Below are 14,622 nucleotides of genomic sequence, written 5' to 3' on the forward strand. Positions count from 1 at the left end.
CGCAATAACAAAAACACGTAAGAGAACATATCAATGGCGACCAGAGATCTTTTGAACTTCAAATGAAACAAACACGTTTTAAGTTTTTTAGGTAAAATTCTTATAGCTGTTATAGCATACTACCCACTAATATGGACGTTAGAATTGAATTCACATCCAAACTTAGTTCAAAGTTTACAAAATTCGCAGATAGTATTGTACATGTACTTAATGGCAGACCGATTCCGAAAATTTTCAACAGGAATCATTTTTTTGTAGAGTAACAAAAGTGTAATGAATTTCATTGAATTAACTATAACAGTTTTTGCGAAATTTACACGTGAATGTACCAAGCCAATATTATCAACATTTTGGCTGAATTTCGTTAATTTACTGCTTCGATTAATTAATATAATAATATTTGGGACCTTAAGCAGACGGTTACGAAATTGTATTTGAATTGAAGTTGTATCGGCTGGTTTCAAGTTTCATTATGTTTCTCAAGATGGCTATGTCTGGAGACTTCTAATTGTGGACAATGTTGTTACCGGCCGATTAACTGCATTAATTGTGGACAATATTAACATTACTGTGGATATTTTTAAGATTGCATTGAAATATTGCAACATTGAATAAATGCTTTGAGTCGATTATTGTAGAAGTGAATGCAAAAAATATCCGAAAGGTGTCACTAGAAGATGCTGTAAATATCTAGATGGTGCACGGTTATAAATAGTCGCGACAAGAACCCAAATGAGTTACTGTAATGTGAAATTTTGATGTGTAGAGATAATAAAGCGTACTACGTATTTGTAGATCATAAAACTGTGTTGTAAAATAAATACCCTATGCAGTTCATAAAACTATAGTATAAAACTGTGTAAATAAAAAGTTGAACTACTTTGCGCTTTAATTTGCAATAGAAATACATACAGTTTATACACTTTATTTAAATGAAAATTAACCAACGTTTTAAAAGGTAAAATGTAATAATATTATGTTTTACTTACATTTGTCTTCACCTTTAAATACAACTAAAAGAATTCTTTAACATTTACATATATGTATATTTTATTTTGAATATTAGAGTAATAAATGATTTGAAAATACAAAGATTGTATTTGACATTTAGTATGGTTAACTAACAAAAAAAAGAACTAACATTTTTGAAAAATAACAATTGATCGTAAAAAAATGTAACGGCTAAAGATGTATTTATATTTGTGATAAAACATTTTCGAACTTAAATCAAATTCAACTCTCACATGCTGTTAATGGCCTGTTTAACGTTATCAGTTGACACCAATTTTAAAGCCTTAATAATTCCATTCAGATTTTTTTCGTTGTATGGTTTGTTTTGTAATTGAGAAACGACTGGTAGACGCTCACCACTTGGCATGACAATTGTTATTTCAGACATTAACCCCTGAAAATATTGCAATAAAAATTTATATCAAATGACATATTCTTCCAAATAGGTATTATTTTATACCTTATCCACCTCGACAGCAAGTTTCATTTTAAGCTGCTTGTCATTGTCGGCTTTAAGTGCCAAATCTTTTTCTACAGTAAATTTGGGTGTTTTGCCAAGCACCCAATCCCATGAACTAAATTCCTTGCGTAATTCTTCGATACCGGGGAACCACTTCTCTGTCGGATTGACCAGCTGAAAGCCACGTTGTTTCATTGTTTGAGTGCTACCACCATCTTCCAGCTCTGTGGCAGATGTACGCAAAAACTCATAGCCCACAGCTGACAGCAATTGCGGAACATTAACACTGCGATTTACATCACAGAGATTTCTTATAGGTGAACGCACCGAAGCAGTAGCTTTGCTAATATAGTTTGCCTAAAGTTTAGTAAGCAAGTTACAAAATAAAATATGTAATTATTATGTTATTAAATCTCAAGTTTTGCTATATTTTATTTCATATACATACATCTTCTTTGACCAAAGCTTCACCCAAATGTAATTTATTCGCACTCACTAGTAAAGTGCAATGATGATATGCATTCGGATGTCCCAATTTAGCAGCGGTTCCAGAAATCTACAATAGTTAATAATATACAGACATTAATTAGTAGTATATAATTTCTCAATAAAACGTCTATGAAATATAGATGAATGGAAAAATATACTAGTTTATAGGTCACAAGGCACCAGCCTGGTAATACGTAATCAAATATAATTAATACAAAAGACAACAAGATAACAAATTTCATAGTACAAAGAAGAAAACAACAAACAAATCTCTCAAAGTCAATACCAATACAAAAATAGAATTCTAAATACTATGTATTTATTGTAGAATGATAATATAATCAAATAAAAACCAAGACTATATAATTAATACATTTATTCTTTATATACAACATACATACATATAGAGTTTTAATTCTATTTAAATCCCTTCAATTCCCGCATTCCTGAGATTTCAATGCGTGAATTCTACGAAATTCTCTTCTTGTTAAAAATATTGTACTTTGTTAAAAATATGCCTTATTGACAATCATAGCGAGTTATTTAATTTCAAGGTGTGCTGATGATATTAGTGTGATATACTACATATGTAGATATTTAAATTTCAGGTACAGTCATAGAACTAAATAAGTAATGTTTAAAAGTACTCGCATGTTACAAAAAATCAATATCAAATTTTTGACTGATGTATCGTATTAAAATATAGTACGTCCTTCTCTACCATTTGTCCATAAAAATATTGAAACCCTTAAATTTTTTACAACTTTAGATATTATGATGGCGGCTTACAACAGGAGAGTTAGTGTAGCCTGGTTATGCATATCGAATTACTACAGATTATATTTTACCGGCAATGAATTATGCGTTGAATCCAAATTTATAAAATTTGCAGTTTGTGGATAGAAAATATTGTGCTATAAATACTGAACATTGAAGGAATAAAATTGAAAGCTCACTTACAGCACAACTTCTATATGCATATACATAATGCAACAATAAAATATCAATATGCCAAAATTTGATAGCAAAATTTTAAAAATGGCGAAGTTTTATTTTTTTACTTTTTTAACAAGTTTTTTCTATATAAATAATAATTTATAATTTATGTTCATTAAATTATACATATAATTATAGTCTAAAAGGTATTAGTTTACAGTACAATAATAATCCACCAAATACACTTTCGGATTCGACCTGTTTCTAGTCCTGTCATCTCTTGATGTTCTTTTTATTTTTCTAATGATATAATTCTCTATTGTTGCATCTTCAATTCCTACGAAGGGGAGCACAATGGGCATTATGGTCAGCGAATGGAGTTGCACCTTTTTTACGGTGCGTAACCCTTCTTAAACTAAAATAACCATGCTGATAATTAAAATTGGTAACTTTAAACATCTATCTTTAACTATTAGATTAAACAACAAATTGTTTAGAGAGGAAGAAAAAAGTCTTAAAGGCAAATTATTCATTTATACAATCACTTACATTTTCATGTTTCAGCTTTAAACGCAATTTTGGTTGGGATTGGTTTTAACCTTTTAGCTTTAAACAAATATGTTATGTATATTCACGATAACAGATTTGTACTTGTATGTTAAAATGGTTTTATGGGCCATTAAAAAATAAACTGATTCCAAAATTCTCCTAGCACTAAAGTATTGAAAGAGTTTATTCGGCTAAATCAAGATCTTAAATTTATTTGATATGTTATTATTTCTTTTAATAAGCTAAAAGACTATTTTATTCTGAGCAAAGAGTTGTGAGAATAAAGCCCAGAGGAAAGAGTCTGCTTCACAGCCATTTTCAAATCGGCAGTGGTTATCTTTCTGAGTTCCATTTATTTTATTAAGTCGAACCCAATTGGCCATATAAGTAGATAATACAAATTTTGCAATGGACAAAAAGTTCTATGAAATAACACAACAATATACTAAAAGTTTTAGTCTAAAGCTAATTTTAAATAATTATGTACCTACGATAGGTAGAGGTGGGAAATGGGTATTTTACAAAGAGGTAAAATATGCTGTGTAAACCAATTTTGCATAAAAAAAATAATTAGTATTCATAACAAATTTCAAAAATTACAAAGTTTAGTATCTTTGTCTGGGTCTTTAGGCACAGTGTACTTTGTGCTTCATATAAATATGTACTTGTGTTTTGAGATGAACAAAAAAGCCATTTTGCTTACAACATTGTGTAAATATATGTACTTCATATAATTTGTTTTTAAAATTTTGCGGTATTTGCAATTTTTAAAGGTAAACGATTTTTTCTAAGAAACACTTATTATTTAGATAAAGCTATAGAGAGTGGGTTTATCATTATTAACTAAATTTTGTATAGGTATCTAGGATCTATATTGAAAATGTTCTATTTTAAAAAACATACAGTGAATCAATTAAGTAATTTGCCTATGTAAAATTTTATAAATTTTAAGAAAAAAACTTTATCTGAACAATTATTTTTAGCAAGATAAACCAATTTGTTTGTTGTACTTTTTAAAGAATATCTTATATTTTAATTTTCTACCATAAAAAGTAAAATCGTGATATTAATTAATGAGATTTTTGATAAAATGTGAACGTATTGTTAATTTTTAAGGTCAATAAAGTATTTTGCTTTTTAGGTTTTTTGTTCATTTTTTTAATATTGCTGCATTATTTTATAAAATTTAATATTTTTGTTACTCCTATGTATTAGAATAACATTTTTTAGATATTTTAGTAGTGGAACGACTAAGTTTGGACATTTCTTAACCAATTTATTATCCTATATACCTATAAGAATTTTTCAATATTTGAATTAACATGAAATCTATCGTTTCTTTGATTTAATTTCGAAAATAATAAGTAATTTTGAATTGGATACATGATATATTAGGAAATCAATGGATTTGGACCTAGAAAAAAATTTTAGTGGGGTATAAATCTATAGATTATAACAAATATAATCTGGGTTTTTGGTCATTTTGTATTGATAAATAAAAACTACATTACGGAAACCCCATCTATTTGGGGAGTACTGTGTGAATTTCATTTAGAATTGTATAATATTGATTCTTATTCAATAAAGCTAACACTAAGTACCATCCTAGCCACTCTAAGTATGGGGATATCACCGTTTACCACTATAGAACTATTACATGCTAGAATCTTGATATTCTACCTCATATTTTGAATGCATTATTTTATGAACAAAATACAGTAGGCGTAGTTGGATTTGGATAGTTATTCTTGATTTGGGTTCTAACTATATAGTGTATGTATTGGCTGAAAAATATTGCATTTGTGGATCTTAGGTGATGAGAACGGCCTCTATTTGTAAATATCTAAATTAAGTATTTTTCCCGTACCACACGATAGGTCACTTTATATTGTTTCCATGCAACCTATGGTCTGTTTAGAGGTCTAAATTTAAACATAGTATTCTTTTAAGTTCGTATATGGACTTTGGAGAAGAAAAATGAGGACTTCAGTGGTTTTTGCTTGGATACAAGTCGCTCTCCTTTGGCAGTTAAAGATTTTGAAAGACAACTCAGTGCGTTTTTTTTAATAATTCTTTGTGTTATTTCATCAATTTCTATATTTTATATTTTTTAATGATTGATTAAACATTTCATAATTGAATTTCATTGATTTATACTTGTTCTAAAAATATAAACTAATTTTTTATATTGGAATTGCCTCAGTATTTCCCTTTAAACATTTTTGACGCAAATAACTACACAGTTTCACACAATAAGGATATGATTTTTGAAAATTACAATTGAAAAATACTTAACACGTGTCATTTTAACAATAAAACAATAAATTCCAAAAAGCAATTAAAAAATAATTTGAAAAACCCAACGAAATTAACTGGAAATTTCAATATGCAAAATACTTTATTGACGTGCAAATTCTGATGAAAAATAATAAAATGCAACAACAAATGCACCAAAATTTTTATTTTAATATTTTTTCTTGGTTTTCCCATTCTACATAATCTCTATTTTCAATTGGAAAACATAATTATACCCTACACCACTTTAGTGGGGAGGGTATATTGGATTTGTGCTGATGTTTGTAACATATAAAAATATTCGTCCTAGACCCACCTTAAAGTATACCAATCGGCTTAGAATCGTTTTCTGAGTCGATTAAGCTATGTCCGTCCGTCCGTCCGTCTAGCTGGCTGGCTGGCTGTCCATGTAAACCTTGTGCGCAAGCTACAGGTCGCAATTTTCAAGATAATTGGATGAAATTTGGCACGCATGTTTTATTTGACCCAAGGACGAAGCCTATTGAAAATGGTTAAAATCGGTCCATTATTTCACCTAGCCCCCATAGAACAGAACCCCCCGAAAAGGGCTTCTGAGCTCATAATTATGTTAAATATACAGATATATCGATAAAATACGGCATAACTAAGATTTATAGAAGTCTTGATAACCCTGCCAAATTTCATAAAGATCGGGCCCCATTTGACCCTAGCTCCCATACAAAGTCCCCTTCAGAAAATTACTTGAATGTCCCAAATTAACTTATAAACACAAATATCGCGATGAAATTCAGCACAATAAAATATTATGTAAATATAAATATATTCACAAAATTTTATCGGGCTTGGTCCATATTTTCCCCTAGCCCCCATATAAAGCCTCTTTCAGAAAATTAGTTTTTCATCCATAAATTGCTTAAATGTATCGGAACAAGGGAATATTGAAGATAAATGCGATATTATGAAAAATAAATCACATTTAATATTCATAACTGGTGTAGGGTATCATATGGTCGGCCACGCCCGACTATACTTTCTTACTTGTTTTACTTTTTACCTGTTTTTTTGAATTTTATTTATGAACAAAAAAAAATTCTCTTAAAAAAAGGTAGGCAAAAAGTTGATTCACTGTAAATTTGATGAACCGTTAATAACATGTCAAATACATGTAATAAATTAGAAATGTACATTAATTTAGAACATTATCTTAAGATTAAATAGATATTAAGATGAAAATTCTTTGTTTGTATATAAATTAGCTTTTTTAGTTTTAGTTCATTTAATCTTATTAAAAGGTCTTATGACCTTGAATTGCTCAAGGTCAGTCTTCATTATATTGGTTAAAATTTCTATATAAAAATTTGTAGTTTCCATTCATATAATCAATGTTTTTCATGCAAGAATAAATCATAAAATCTCTTTTAGTTTAATTACCTTTTTGTCATTGATGATAATGTCATCACGTTTATTTATTTCAGCTTTAATAGCCCACTCGCGGAAAAGTGCACGAGTCAATATATTCAAATTGTATTTACGGTTGTAACGTTCTCGTGGAGTGAAGAATGTGCAGTTTAAATTACCACGATCATGGTATACAGCACCTCCGCCACTATTACGACGCGCCAATGTTATTCCTTTATCAACAAGTTTTGATACATTGGCCTCGGTGAAAGGATTTTGATGGCGTCCAATAACAACACAAGGATCATTGGCCCAGAGCAGAAGAACGTGATGACGGTTAAAGTCAAAATGCCTGTAAAGCCAATCTTCCAATGCTAAATTGGTGAAAATATCGTACGATTGCGAAATGAATACAGATTTTTTAATCTCAGCATCAGTTATTATAGTACTGCTTTTATTGTTGTTAGAATCTCCTCTAGTCTTCCGGGTTGGATCGTCATTGTTAGTGAGGCTGCTGTTACGACCGCTTTCGTCTGATGTACTAGACGACGAGGGAGATGTAAAAGATGAAGACTGATATCGATGCGATGTAGTCAATAGTCTGCAAATAGTACTCAATTGAGCACAATTGCCACTGCTGCGAATTGCACTGAACGACAACATACCGAACGATTGATTATTTGACACAGTATATGAAATGTTCTGGTTCTAAAAATATATTTTCGTTGATTGTATTAGTTACAGGGTAGTAACTGATTTCTCGTCCAATTTATGTACTGGCTGCGTCTGACGGATGTATGTGCAATTAAATATATTGATAAACAAACGGAAAATCGTATGTTGTCTTGCACTTAGTGGATTGTTAATTTTGTCCTCTAATTTACCACTGTTCCAAAGACTGGCAGACAAATAATTTTGACGCAATTATTTGTTTTTAGTCTCTTTAGACTATAATAATTCGGTTGAAATTATGCACATACAATATCAAAAGTAAATCAAACCAAAACAAAGAAAAAGTCTCAAATCATTTGTGTATGTTTTTTGTTTTCTATATTTGTTTTGATTTCTTTGTACTTTATAAGAAGACAACGAGTATACAAAACAAAAACGAAACGACGCAATCTTCGGAGCAAGTATGTTCCCCTGTTGTCAAGTAATTCTTTCGAATTTAGTATACAGATACAGATGTTTAGACAGCAGATAATTTAAATTATCAGATAATCAATCCCTAGGCCTAGGCGGTAAGGGGGTAGTTATTGTAAAAAGTAAGGCTGTGTGCGTGATCAATCCAATGTAAGCAAATGGATCGAAATGTTTTAAAAAATCTTTTTAATTATTAAGGTCACAACAATATATTTTTATGTATATTCTTTATATTAATTAAATGTGTTTTATAGTCTGAATGTATATAGGTATTTATTCTTTTTAATATTTTATCTATTTAAGGCACTTGAAATGTTTTTTTTATTTTATCTAAAAAAGTGTCTACTGATTTGTTTTTATGGATTCTTTTGTTCGAATTTTTAATATATTATCTATATATTTTAATGTTTATTTTGCGGTTCAATTGGGATTATTGGACTTTAGCACTCGTTACACTTTTTATGGATCGCACACTTTTTTGATGCTGCTGTGTCAGCCGCAGTGACGGAGATCAAATATTCGTGCAAAGCTTCAGTTTGATGTAACCACTTCCACGTTTGATGAAGTCCGCTGACTCGTAAACGAAGTCCCAAACAATCCTTGCTCCAATTTTTATTCATTCCTCTAAAACCCATCCAAAAGGTTTTGAAAATTCTATATTTCTGTTTAACATGCACTTAAAACACTTTGAGCACTCTGAATCGTTTTCAGTTCTAATTTAATTTTATAAAATTCCTTTTTTTAAGAATGTATCTATGCAAAGTTTTTGCTTCTTTGTCTCACAAAAAACGAATAACAAATGCGCAAAATATTTTTACAACCGTATCGAATCACGAAACTTTGGTGAATGAAAATTTTCCTCCAGCAAATCACTTCACATGGATGGAAATGTTGATATAATATCACTTGTGTTTGGTACTAAATAATGTTTAAAAGTACCATAAACTTAATCGTTGTGCAACCACACTCAATAGGTATAGATGTTATTTTTAATTTATCTATAATTTCATCATTAATAAACTAATAGCAAATGTTCTAGTAAAACCTAATGCAATTGGATCATTACATTTGGTATTTACAAAATCCAATTGGTTTTTGAAGCAAAATTATATAAAATCGTATTAAATAAAAAAATTACCTAGCGTCCATTTAATATAAAATTGACTTATTTCAATATTTGGTTTTGAGTTTTGAACTGAGTACTAAAAACTTTTTACCTTGTTTATACATATTATACAAATTTTTTATTAATTTTCAGCTTTAAAAAAAATTATGAAAATTTTGGAACCCATTTAAATGTTTTATGAAAAATTATAAAGACAAGTTTGAAAACAAAAATATAAAACTTGATTTGAAAACGTAATAATATAAAGTTCATAACACAAGTACATTATCATGTAGTGAAATACTATACTATTATATATATGTATATATAAAAATTTGGTTATAAATAAGGGTGTTAATATTTAAACGATTTTGTATATATGGTTTTTGTTAATAAAATTTCTTTATTAGGTCAGAGGAGACTAATTTGTTTGCGGACATTGTTTGATGCAATATATTGGAATCAAAAATAAAATATATTTTGAATTTTTGGTTAGGACTGTTTGCATTTCTGGTGACGATATGTATATGTATTTTCTATTGTTAAAAGTGTATTTTACATTCAAAGCCGCTTTTCTCGAAATTATCTTTTTTGAGTTATGATATTCATGTAGTAAATGAGCGATATGTACGTACTTTTGATTATAGTAAGTTGGAAAGAAAAAAGGTACTATTTCAATATAATATATACAACTTTCCATTCCTGTGTCTAAATTGTCTTTATCTGCACATGGTTGTACCACCACACTGTTGATGAAAAAGTATTAAATTTATGCAAGGTACTACTTTTTAACGGTTTTGTTAGATTTAAATTTTGCAAAAAAGTAAATTTTTTAATATTTATAAAATTAACTGCATTATGCTATGCTAACTTAAACAATGGTTTACTAAACTGTTTTTCCTGATAAAAATCGGATTTTTATGATTATACAATACATGTTATTAAAAATTTTAATGAAATATGTAAAACAAATTTACATTCGAAAAAATGTATGTTTTAGTTTGATAGTTCAGTTAAAAATTTGTAACCGAATTTTGGACCAGTTTAATTTGATAGAATAAAAACATTCCGGAATGTGTTGGAATTCGAGCGATTTGAAAAGGTGTGATGAATTTTGATCGAGGAATTTTAAAAATGAATTTCATCACATACCTGAATATTTAAAAAAACATAATTTTATAATAAAATGTTTATTCGCCCAAACTAACTAATGGTCTAGTAATTTTTCAAAAACACGCAATGTTAATTTGAGCATTAAGATAGTATAGGTAAGTCAACAGTTGGGAACTGGTGTACCGGTATTGGTGATTTTTCTAAGTACTAGTAAAATACTAGCTTGGTACCAGTTCAATTTCCTTCAGGGAATTTTAAGGTAATTTAATCTTTTAAAATTTCGTTGTTAGGGACATTGATTTTAATTGTAGGAGTGTAAAATTTAGCATGAACATGTATTTTGATAATGTGCATCATAATCAATCAAAGTCGATTTTGATTTGTTTGTAACTTAGGGCTTTTTGGATTTTATATGACGATATATGTATAGTTCGGTTTATACATGTGTATGTAAAAATTCTTAAAAATATGTTCATTAGGGTATATTTTTTAATGTTTTTTTCGGAATTAGTTCAAAATAATAGAAGATTTAATATAAGAATTTTAACTATAAAAGTTATGGCACTTCACTTATAATCTTCATCCTCTATAAAGCCTTAAAGAGCTGTTCTGCAATTAATAAAACATTGTTTAACCCAATAGATTAACTTATCAAGCAACATTTTATACAAAAACCTCCCTAATGTTCATCTTTAAAAATATTCTTATCTTTAATAAAATTCTTATTCAAATACACTTTATGCTAATTTTCCCAAAAGATTGCATAACACATAAAATCCGCAAAATTAAGGCTTTGTTATAAATTTATTTTTGTCGATATTATTGTATTCATTTATGTTGATGTTAATTTTCATCAAATAGATTAAGCAGGACCACCACGGTTTATGTATTCCATTTCCTCGGGAGTAATTGGTTTACGAGCAAAACGTGGAGGCAATTCCCAATCCTCAATAGCGGCAGAGCTCTGCTGGAAAATTAATAGTAAATATTAAATTTAAATCAATATATTTAAATTGAAAACCATTGTTAATAAATGTTCAATGAACGTTAGATTAAAGCGATTACATTTTCTTTGACCACAGATATTGGATGAATATAACTCGCCTGATTTGTTCCAGCTGTGCCTGCGGCAGAGCTTGTCTCATAACCGCCTTTGCGGAATTTAATTAGGGGAACCCGTTTAGCTCCGACTTGTAGGATTAAAGTACGAAAAACCATGATGTATATATTTTTTTATAAGAACTTATATATAATAATGCTTAAAAACGAAACAATTTTCTACAAATTCTATATTTTTTATGTAAAACAGATGACTGTCAGTTTTAACCAGTATGGTTAACTTATGCATTTCTCATTAATGCAAGCGGATTTTATAAGCGGAAAATTTTTAAGTGCTTTTTTATGTCCAACTAACGTCCGTATATTTGTTGCATAGAATTTTCTGAAGATCCCAAATTTCTACATGATTCAAATCATGAATCAATCTATCCAGTAAAATCTAGTAAAATTGGTGCATAAATACTGATTTTTGGAAACATTTCATACGATACGTTCAGCAGGTTTCCCAAATAGAAGAATATGTTTGAAATTTATCTTAAAATATAAAATATGATTTTACCTATGACAACAACAATAATAATAGTTGAAAATATTTTCTTTTAAAATCAATATTTTTATTCACTCGGATCCCGCTACAAATCAATATCGTAGAAAAAATTTTACAATAGATTTTATGCCGCCGCATAAATTTTTAGAGTCTGCCGCCGTCGCCTTAATGTTTGTCGCGCAGGTCTCTGAATTAAAAGCATCTTTTATTTTTTTGTTTACTATTCACAGAAATAATAATAGAGATTTGGCATAAAATATAAATAGAAACAAAATAATACAGTAAAAGATTTTATTTATTATGTCGGCTAATAAAATGCCGGTAGACATTAATCGTCTCACAGAAGGTTGGTTAGAATTGGAATCAGATCCGGGACTTTTTACACTATTGCTAGAAGATTTTGGTGTCCATGGAGTGCAAGTAGAAGAAGTGTATGATCTTCAGAAACCAATAGAAGGTCCTGTTTATGGATTTATTTTCCTTTTCCGTTGGATTGAAGAAAGAAGAGCACGAAGAAAGATTGTGGAAACTACAGCTGAAATCTTTGTGAAAGATGATGAAGCAGTAGCAAATATATTCTTCGCTCAGCAAGTGGTCCCAAATAGTTGTGCTACTCATGCGTTACTTTCAGTACTCTTAAATTGTAGTGAAGCTGATCTACATTTGGGAGATACCTTAAGCAGACTTAAAAGTCACACTAAGGGCATGTCTCCTGAAAATAAAGGTTGGGCTATTGGCAATACCCCAGAGCTCGCATGTGCACACAATTCACATGCTATGCCTCAAGCCAGGCGACTATTGGAACGAAATGCTGGCTCAGGTGTATCTACGGGACGCTTTACTGGAGAAGCATTTCATTTTGTAAGTTTTGTTCCTATAAATGGACATCTGTTTGAATTAGATGGCTTAAAGCCATATCCAATGGACCATGGAGGCTGGGAAGAATGTGAGGACTGGACGGATAAATTCAGGCGTGTTATGGCAGAACGCCTTGGCATTGCTACCGGCGAACAGGATATTCGCTTCAATTTAATGGCAGTAGTTCCAGATCGTCGAATAGCTATAACGCACAAATTGAAAATGTTGCGCACCAATCAGGCCATTGTGTCTGGAACTTTACAAAAACTTTTGAAGGCCAATGAAGCAGCTGCTTGTGCATCAGACAATGGCCTGACTGCATTAAAATCAGAAGAAAATGGTACAGATCAGTCGTCTTCTTCATCTACATCATCCTCACAATTACAACAACAGCGTAGTGTTTCACCTTCTCCCCTTTTGGACGCATCTAACGCATTCACTGTACGAGACTTGCAGTCACTATTAAAAAATCTTGATTCGGAAATTGCAATTAATGAACAACATTTAAATGATGAAAATGATCGACGCTACATGTTTAAGGTGGTCTTACTATGCGTACTCTTTCTTAAATTTAATCTAATTTTAAAAATTCAAATTTCACAGGTGGATGATTGCCGACGTACACATAATTATGATGAATTTATCTGTACATTTCTTTCGATGTTAGCACATCAGGGAGTTTTAGGCGAATTGGTCAGTCAGCATTTGCTCCCTTCAAAAAAAATTGGTGGCCAAAGTGCAGTAAATCGCATCAACAAACAAACATCAAATAATACCGTTGCGCCCAAACAAAAGAATGGAAAATCTCCAAAAACTCCAGGACGTCGGAGAAAAGGTCGAAATAAATGTAAAAAACGCAAATAAGCTTTTACATACATATGTATAATTACTTTTTAAGATTTTTTTAAGTTTAAAATATATATATCCTAATTAGTTCTTACATACAGTTTGTGGATATTTTCTTTTCCGTTTTTAAAATATCAAGGCCCATAATCTCAATCTGTTCCAAATAATAAACTCCCTGGGAGTTTGTTCCTTCTCCTATAATAAAAGCCCAAGGGAACAAACTACCGGGGAATAATTGTTTATAATTGACATGATTCTGCGGTATAGCATTACGATAAAATAAAACGAGACAGTGAAAAATTACTCCATACTTGTGGAGTTCAACCCCTTCTTGTCTGGTAACAAATATTGTAATAATAAAGGTTGGTGAGATTTTGTATCAGATTTACTTGTAGCGAGTGGTTTATATAGAAGGGTTATGAACCATAAAAAGGTGTATATCCACTAGGGTGATCGATTATTCGACATTTTCCAAAAACCGGTTTTCAAATAGTTGAGATTTGAAAAAAACCGGTTGACCGGTTCGTAATATAATCTGTAATTCCGCGAGGGGAATTACCCTGATCAAGTAGACCAACTTCGTACAGAATTTTTGTATGCGTTTGCATCACAGCCCCGTATTAGGATAGCGCTGTTCCGTTTTGCATACGCCGTCAGCTCCAGTACCTCATTACAAGCTGGCTCTATACAAAATTTACCAACTCTGCTGAAGCTGCCTTACAATGATGCAGGTTTATTTGCACCACCATCAGCTTCCACGGATATGTCATGTTTAGAATATCTAAACCTCACATTTCTAAGACCAAAGTTGGCAACTGTATTCTCCTTACA

General features: G+C 30.4%; 4 protein-coding genes across 7 annotated transcripts; 1 reads left to right on the plus strand and 3 right to left on the minus strand.

Moving 5' to 3' along the window:
- Window positions 1–1,022: 1,022 nt before the first annotated feature.
- LOC119614358 (lipoyltransferase 1, mitochondrial) lies at window positions 1,023–9,107 on the minus strand. Its single transcript, XM_037970496.1, has 4 exons — window positions 7,154–9,107; window positions 1,920–2,027; window positions 1,472–1,828; window positions 1,023–1,405 (listed from the first exon to the last, which is right to left on the minus strand). Exons 1-4 carry the CDS (start codon window positions 7,781–7,783, stop codon window positions 1,241–1,243), a joined length of 1,260 nt encoding a protein of 419 aa, XP_037826424.1. The 5' UTR covers window positions 7,784–9,107; the 3' UTR covers window positions 1,023–1,240.
- On the minus strand, window positions 1,322–9,043 carry LOC119614369. Its single transcript, XM_037970504.1, has 4 exons — window positions 7,154–9,043; window positions 1,920–2,027; window positions 1,472–1,828; window positions 1,322–1,405 (listed from the first exon to the last, which is right to left on the minus strand). The coding sequence occupies exon 1, from the start codon at window positions 8,896–8,898 to the stop codon at window positions 8,704–8,706; it is 195 nt and encodes a 64-aa protein (XP_037826432.1). The 5' UTR covers window positions 8,899–9,043; the 3' UTR covers window positions 1,322–1,405; window positions 1,472–1,828; window positions 1,920–2,027; window positions 7,154–8,703.
- Window positions 9,108–11,266: 2,159 nt separating the features above from the next.
- LOC119614396 (28S ribosomal protein S36, mitochondrial) lies at window positions 11,267–11,834 on the minus strand. Of its 4 annotated transcripts, none has more exons than XM_037970548.1 (2): window positions 11,586–11,834; window positions 11,267–11,445 (listed from the first exon to the last, which is right to left on the minus strand). In XM_037970548.1, exons 1-2 carry the CDS (start codon window positions 11,697–11,699, stop codon window positions 11,344–11,346), a joined length of 216 nt encoding a protein of 71 aa, XP_037826476.1. In that variant the 5' UTR covers window positions 11,700–11,834; the 3' UTR covers window positions 11,267–11,343. The 4 variants fall into 4 exon arrangements, with proteins under 4 accessions (XP_037826476.1, XP_037826471.1, XP_037826463.1 ...); XM_037970543.1 differs by having other exon boundaries at window positions 11,267–11,448; window positions 11,586–11,826; XM_037970535.1 differs by having other exon boundaries at window positions 11,547–11,826.
- A 414-nt stretch (window positions 11,835–12,248) lies between these two features.
- LOC119614553 (ubiquitin carboxyl-terminal hydrolase calypso) lies at window positions 12,249–13,891 on the plus strand. Its single transcript, XM_037970674.1, has 2 exons — window positions 12,249–13,485; window positions 13,549–13,891. The coding sequence occupies exons 1-2, from the start codon at window positions 12,388–12,390 to the stop codon at window positions 13,807–13,809; spliced, it is 1,359 nt and encodes a 452-aa protein (XP_037826602.1). The 5' UTR covers window positions 12,249–12,387; the 3' UTR covers window positions 13,810–13,891.
- Window positions 13,892–14,622: the final 731 nt, after the last annotated feature.

The sequence above is a fragment of the Lucilia sericata genome, unplaced genomic scaffold (genome assembly GCF_015586225.1).
Source record: "Lucilia sericata isolate MDLA Ls3-8-SP2 unplaced genomic scaffold, ASM1558622v1 Contig000042F_arrow, whole genome shotgun sequence".
NCBI lineage: Eukaryota > Metazoa > Arthropoda > Insecta > Diptera > Calliphoridae > Lucilia > Lucilia sericata.

Excerpts from the sequence above, each read along its gene's own strand:
- LOC119614358 (XM_037970496.1), bottom strand. The coding sequence starts at position 7,783 with ATGTTGTCGTTCAGTGCAATTCGCAGCAGTGGCAATTGTGCTCAATTG. Across the intron at positions 2,028-7,153 it reads TTATCATCAATGACAAAAAG|ATTTCTGGAACCGCTGCTAA; the intron begins GTAATTAAACTA and ends TAACTATTGTAG. Across the intron at positions 1,829-1,919 it reads AAGCTTTGGTCAAAGAAGAT|GCAAACTATATTAGCAAAGC; the intron begins GTATGTATATGA and ends ACTAAACTTTAG.
- LOC119614369 (XM_037970504.1), bottom strand. The coding sequence starts at position 8,898 with ATGGGTTTTAGAGGAATGAATAAAAATTGGAGCAAGGATTGTTTGGGA.
- LOC119614396 (XM_037970530.1), bottom strand. The coding sequence starts at position 11,699 with ATGGTTTTTCGTACTTTAATCCTACAAGTCGGAGCTAAACGGGTTCCC. Across the intron at positions 11,449-11,546 it reads TATCTGTGGTCAAAGAAAAT|CAGAGCTCTGCCGCTATTGA; the intron begins GTAATCGCTTTA and ends TTAATTTTCCAG.
- LOC119614553 (XM_037970674.1), top strand. The coding sequence starts at position 12,388 with ATGTCGGCTAATAAAATGCCGGTAGACATTAATCGTCTCACAGAAGGT. Across the intron at positions 13,486-13,548 it reads ATCGACGCTACATGTTTAAG|GTGGATGATTGCCGACGTAC; the intron begins GTGGTCTTACTA and ends CAAATTTCACAG.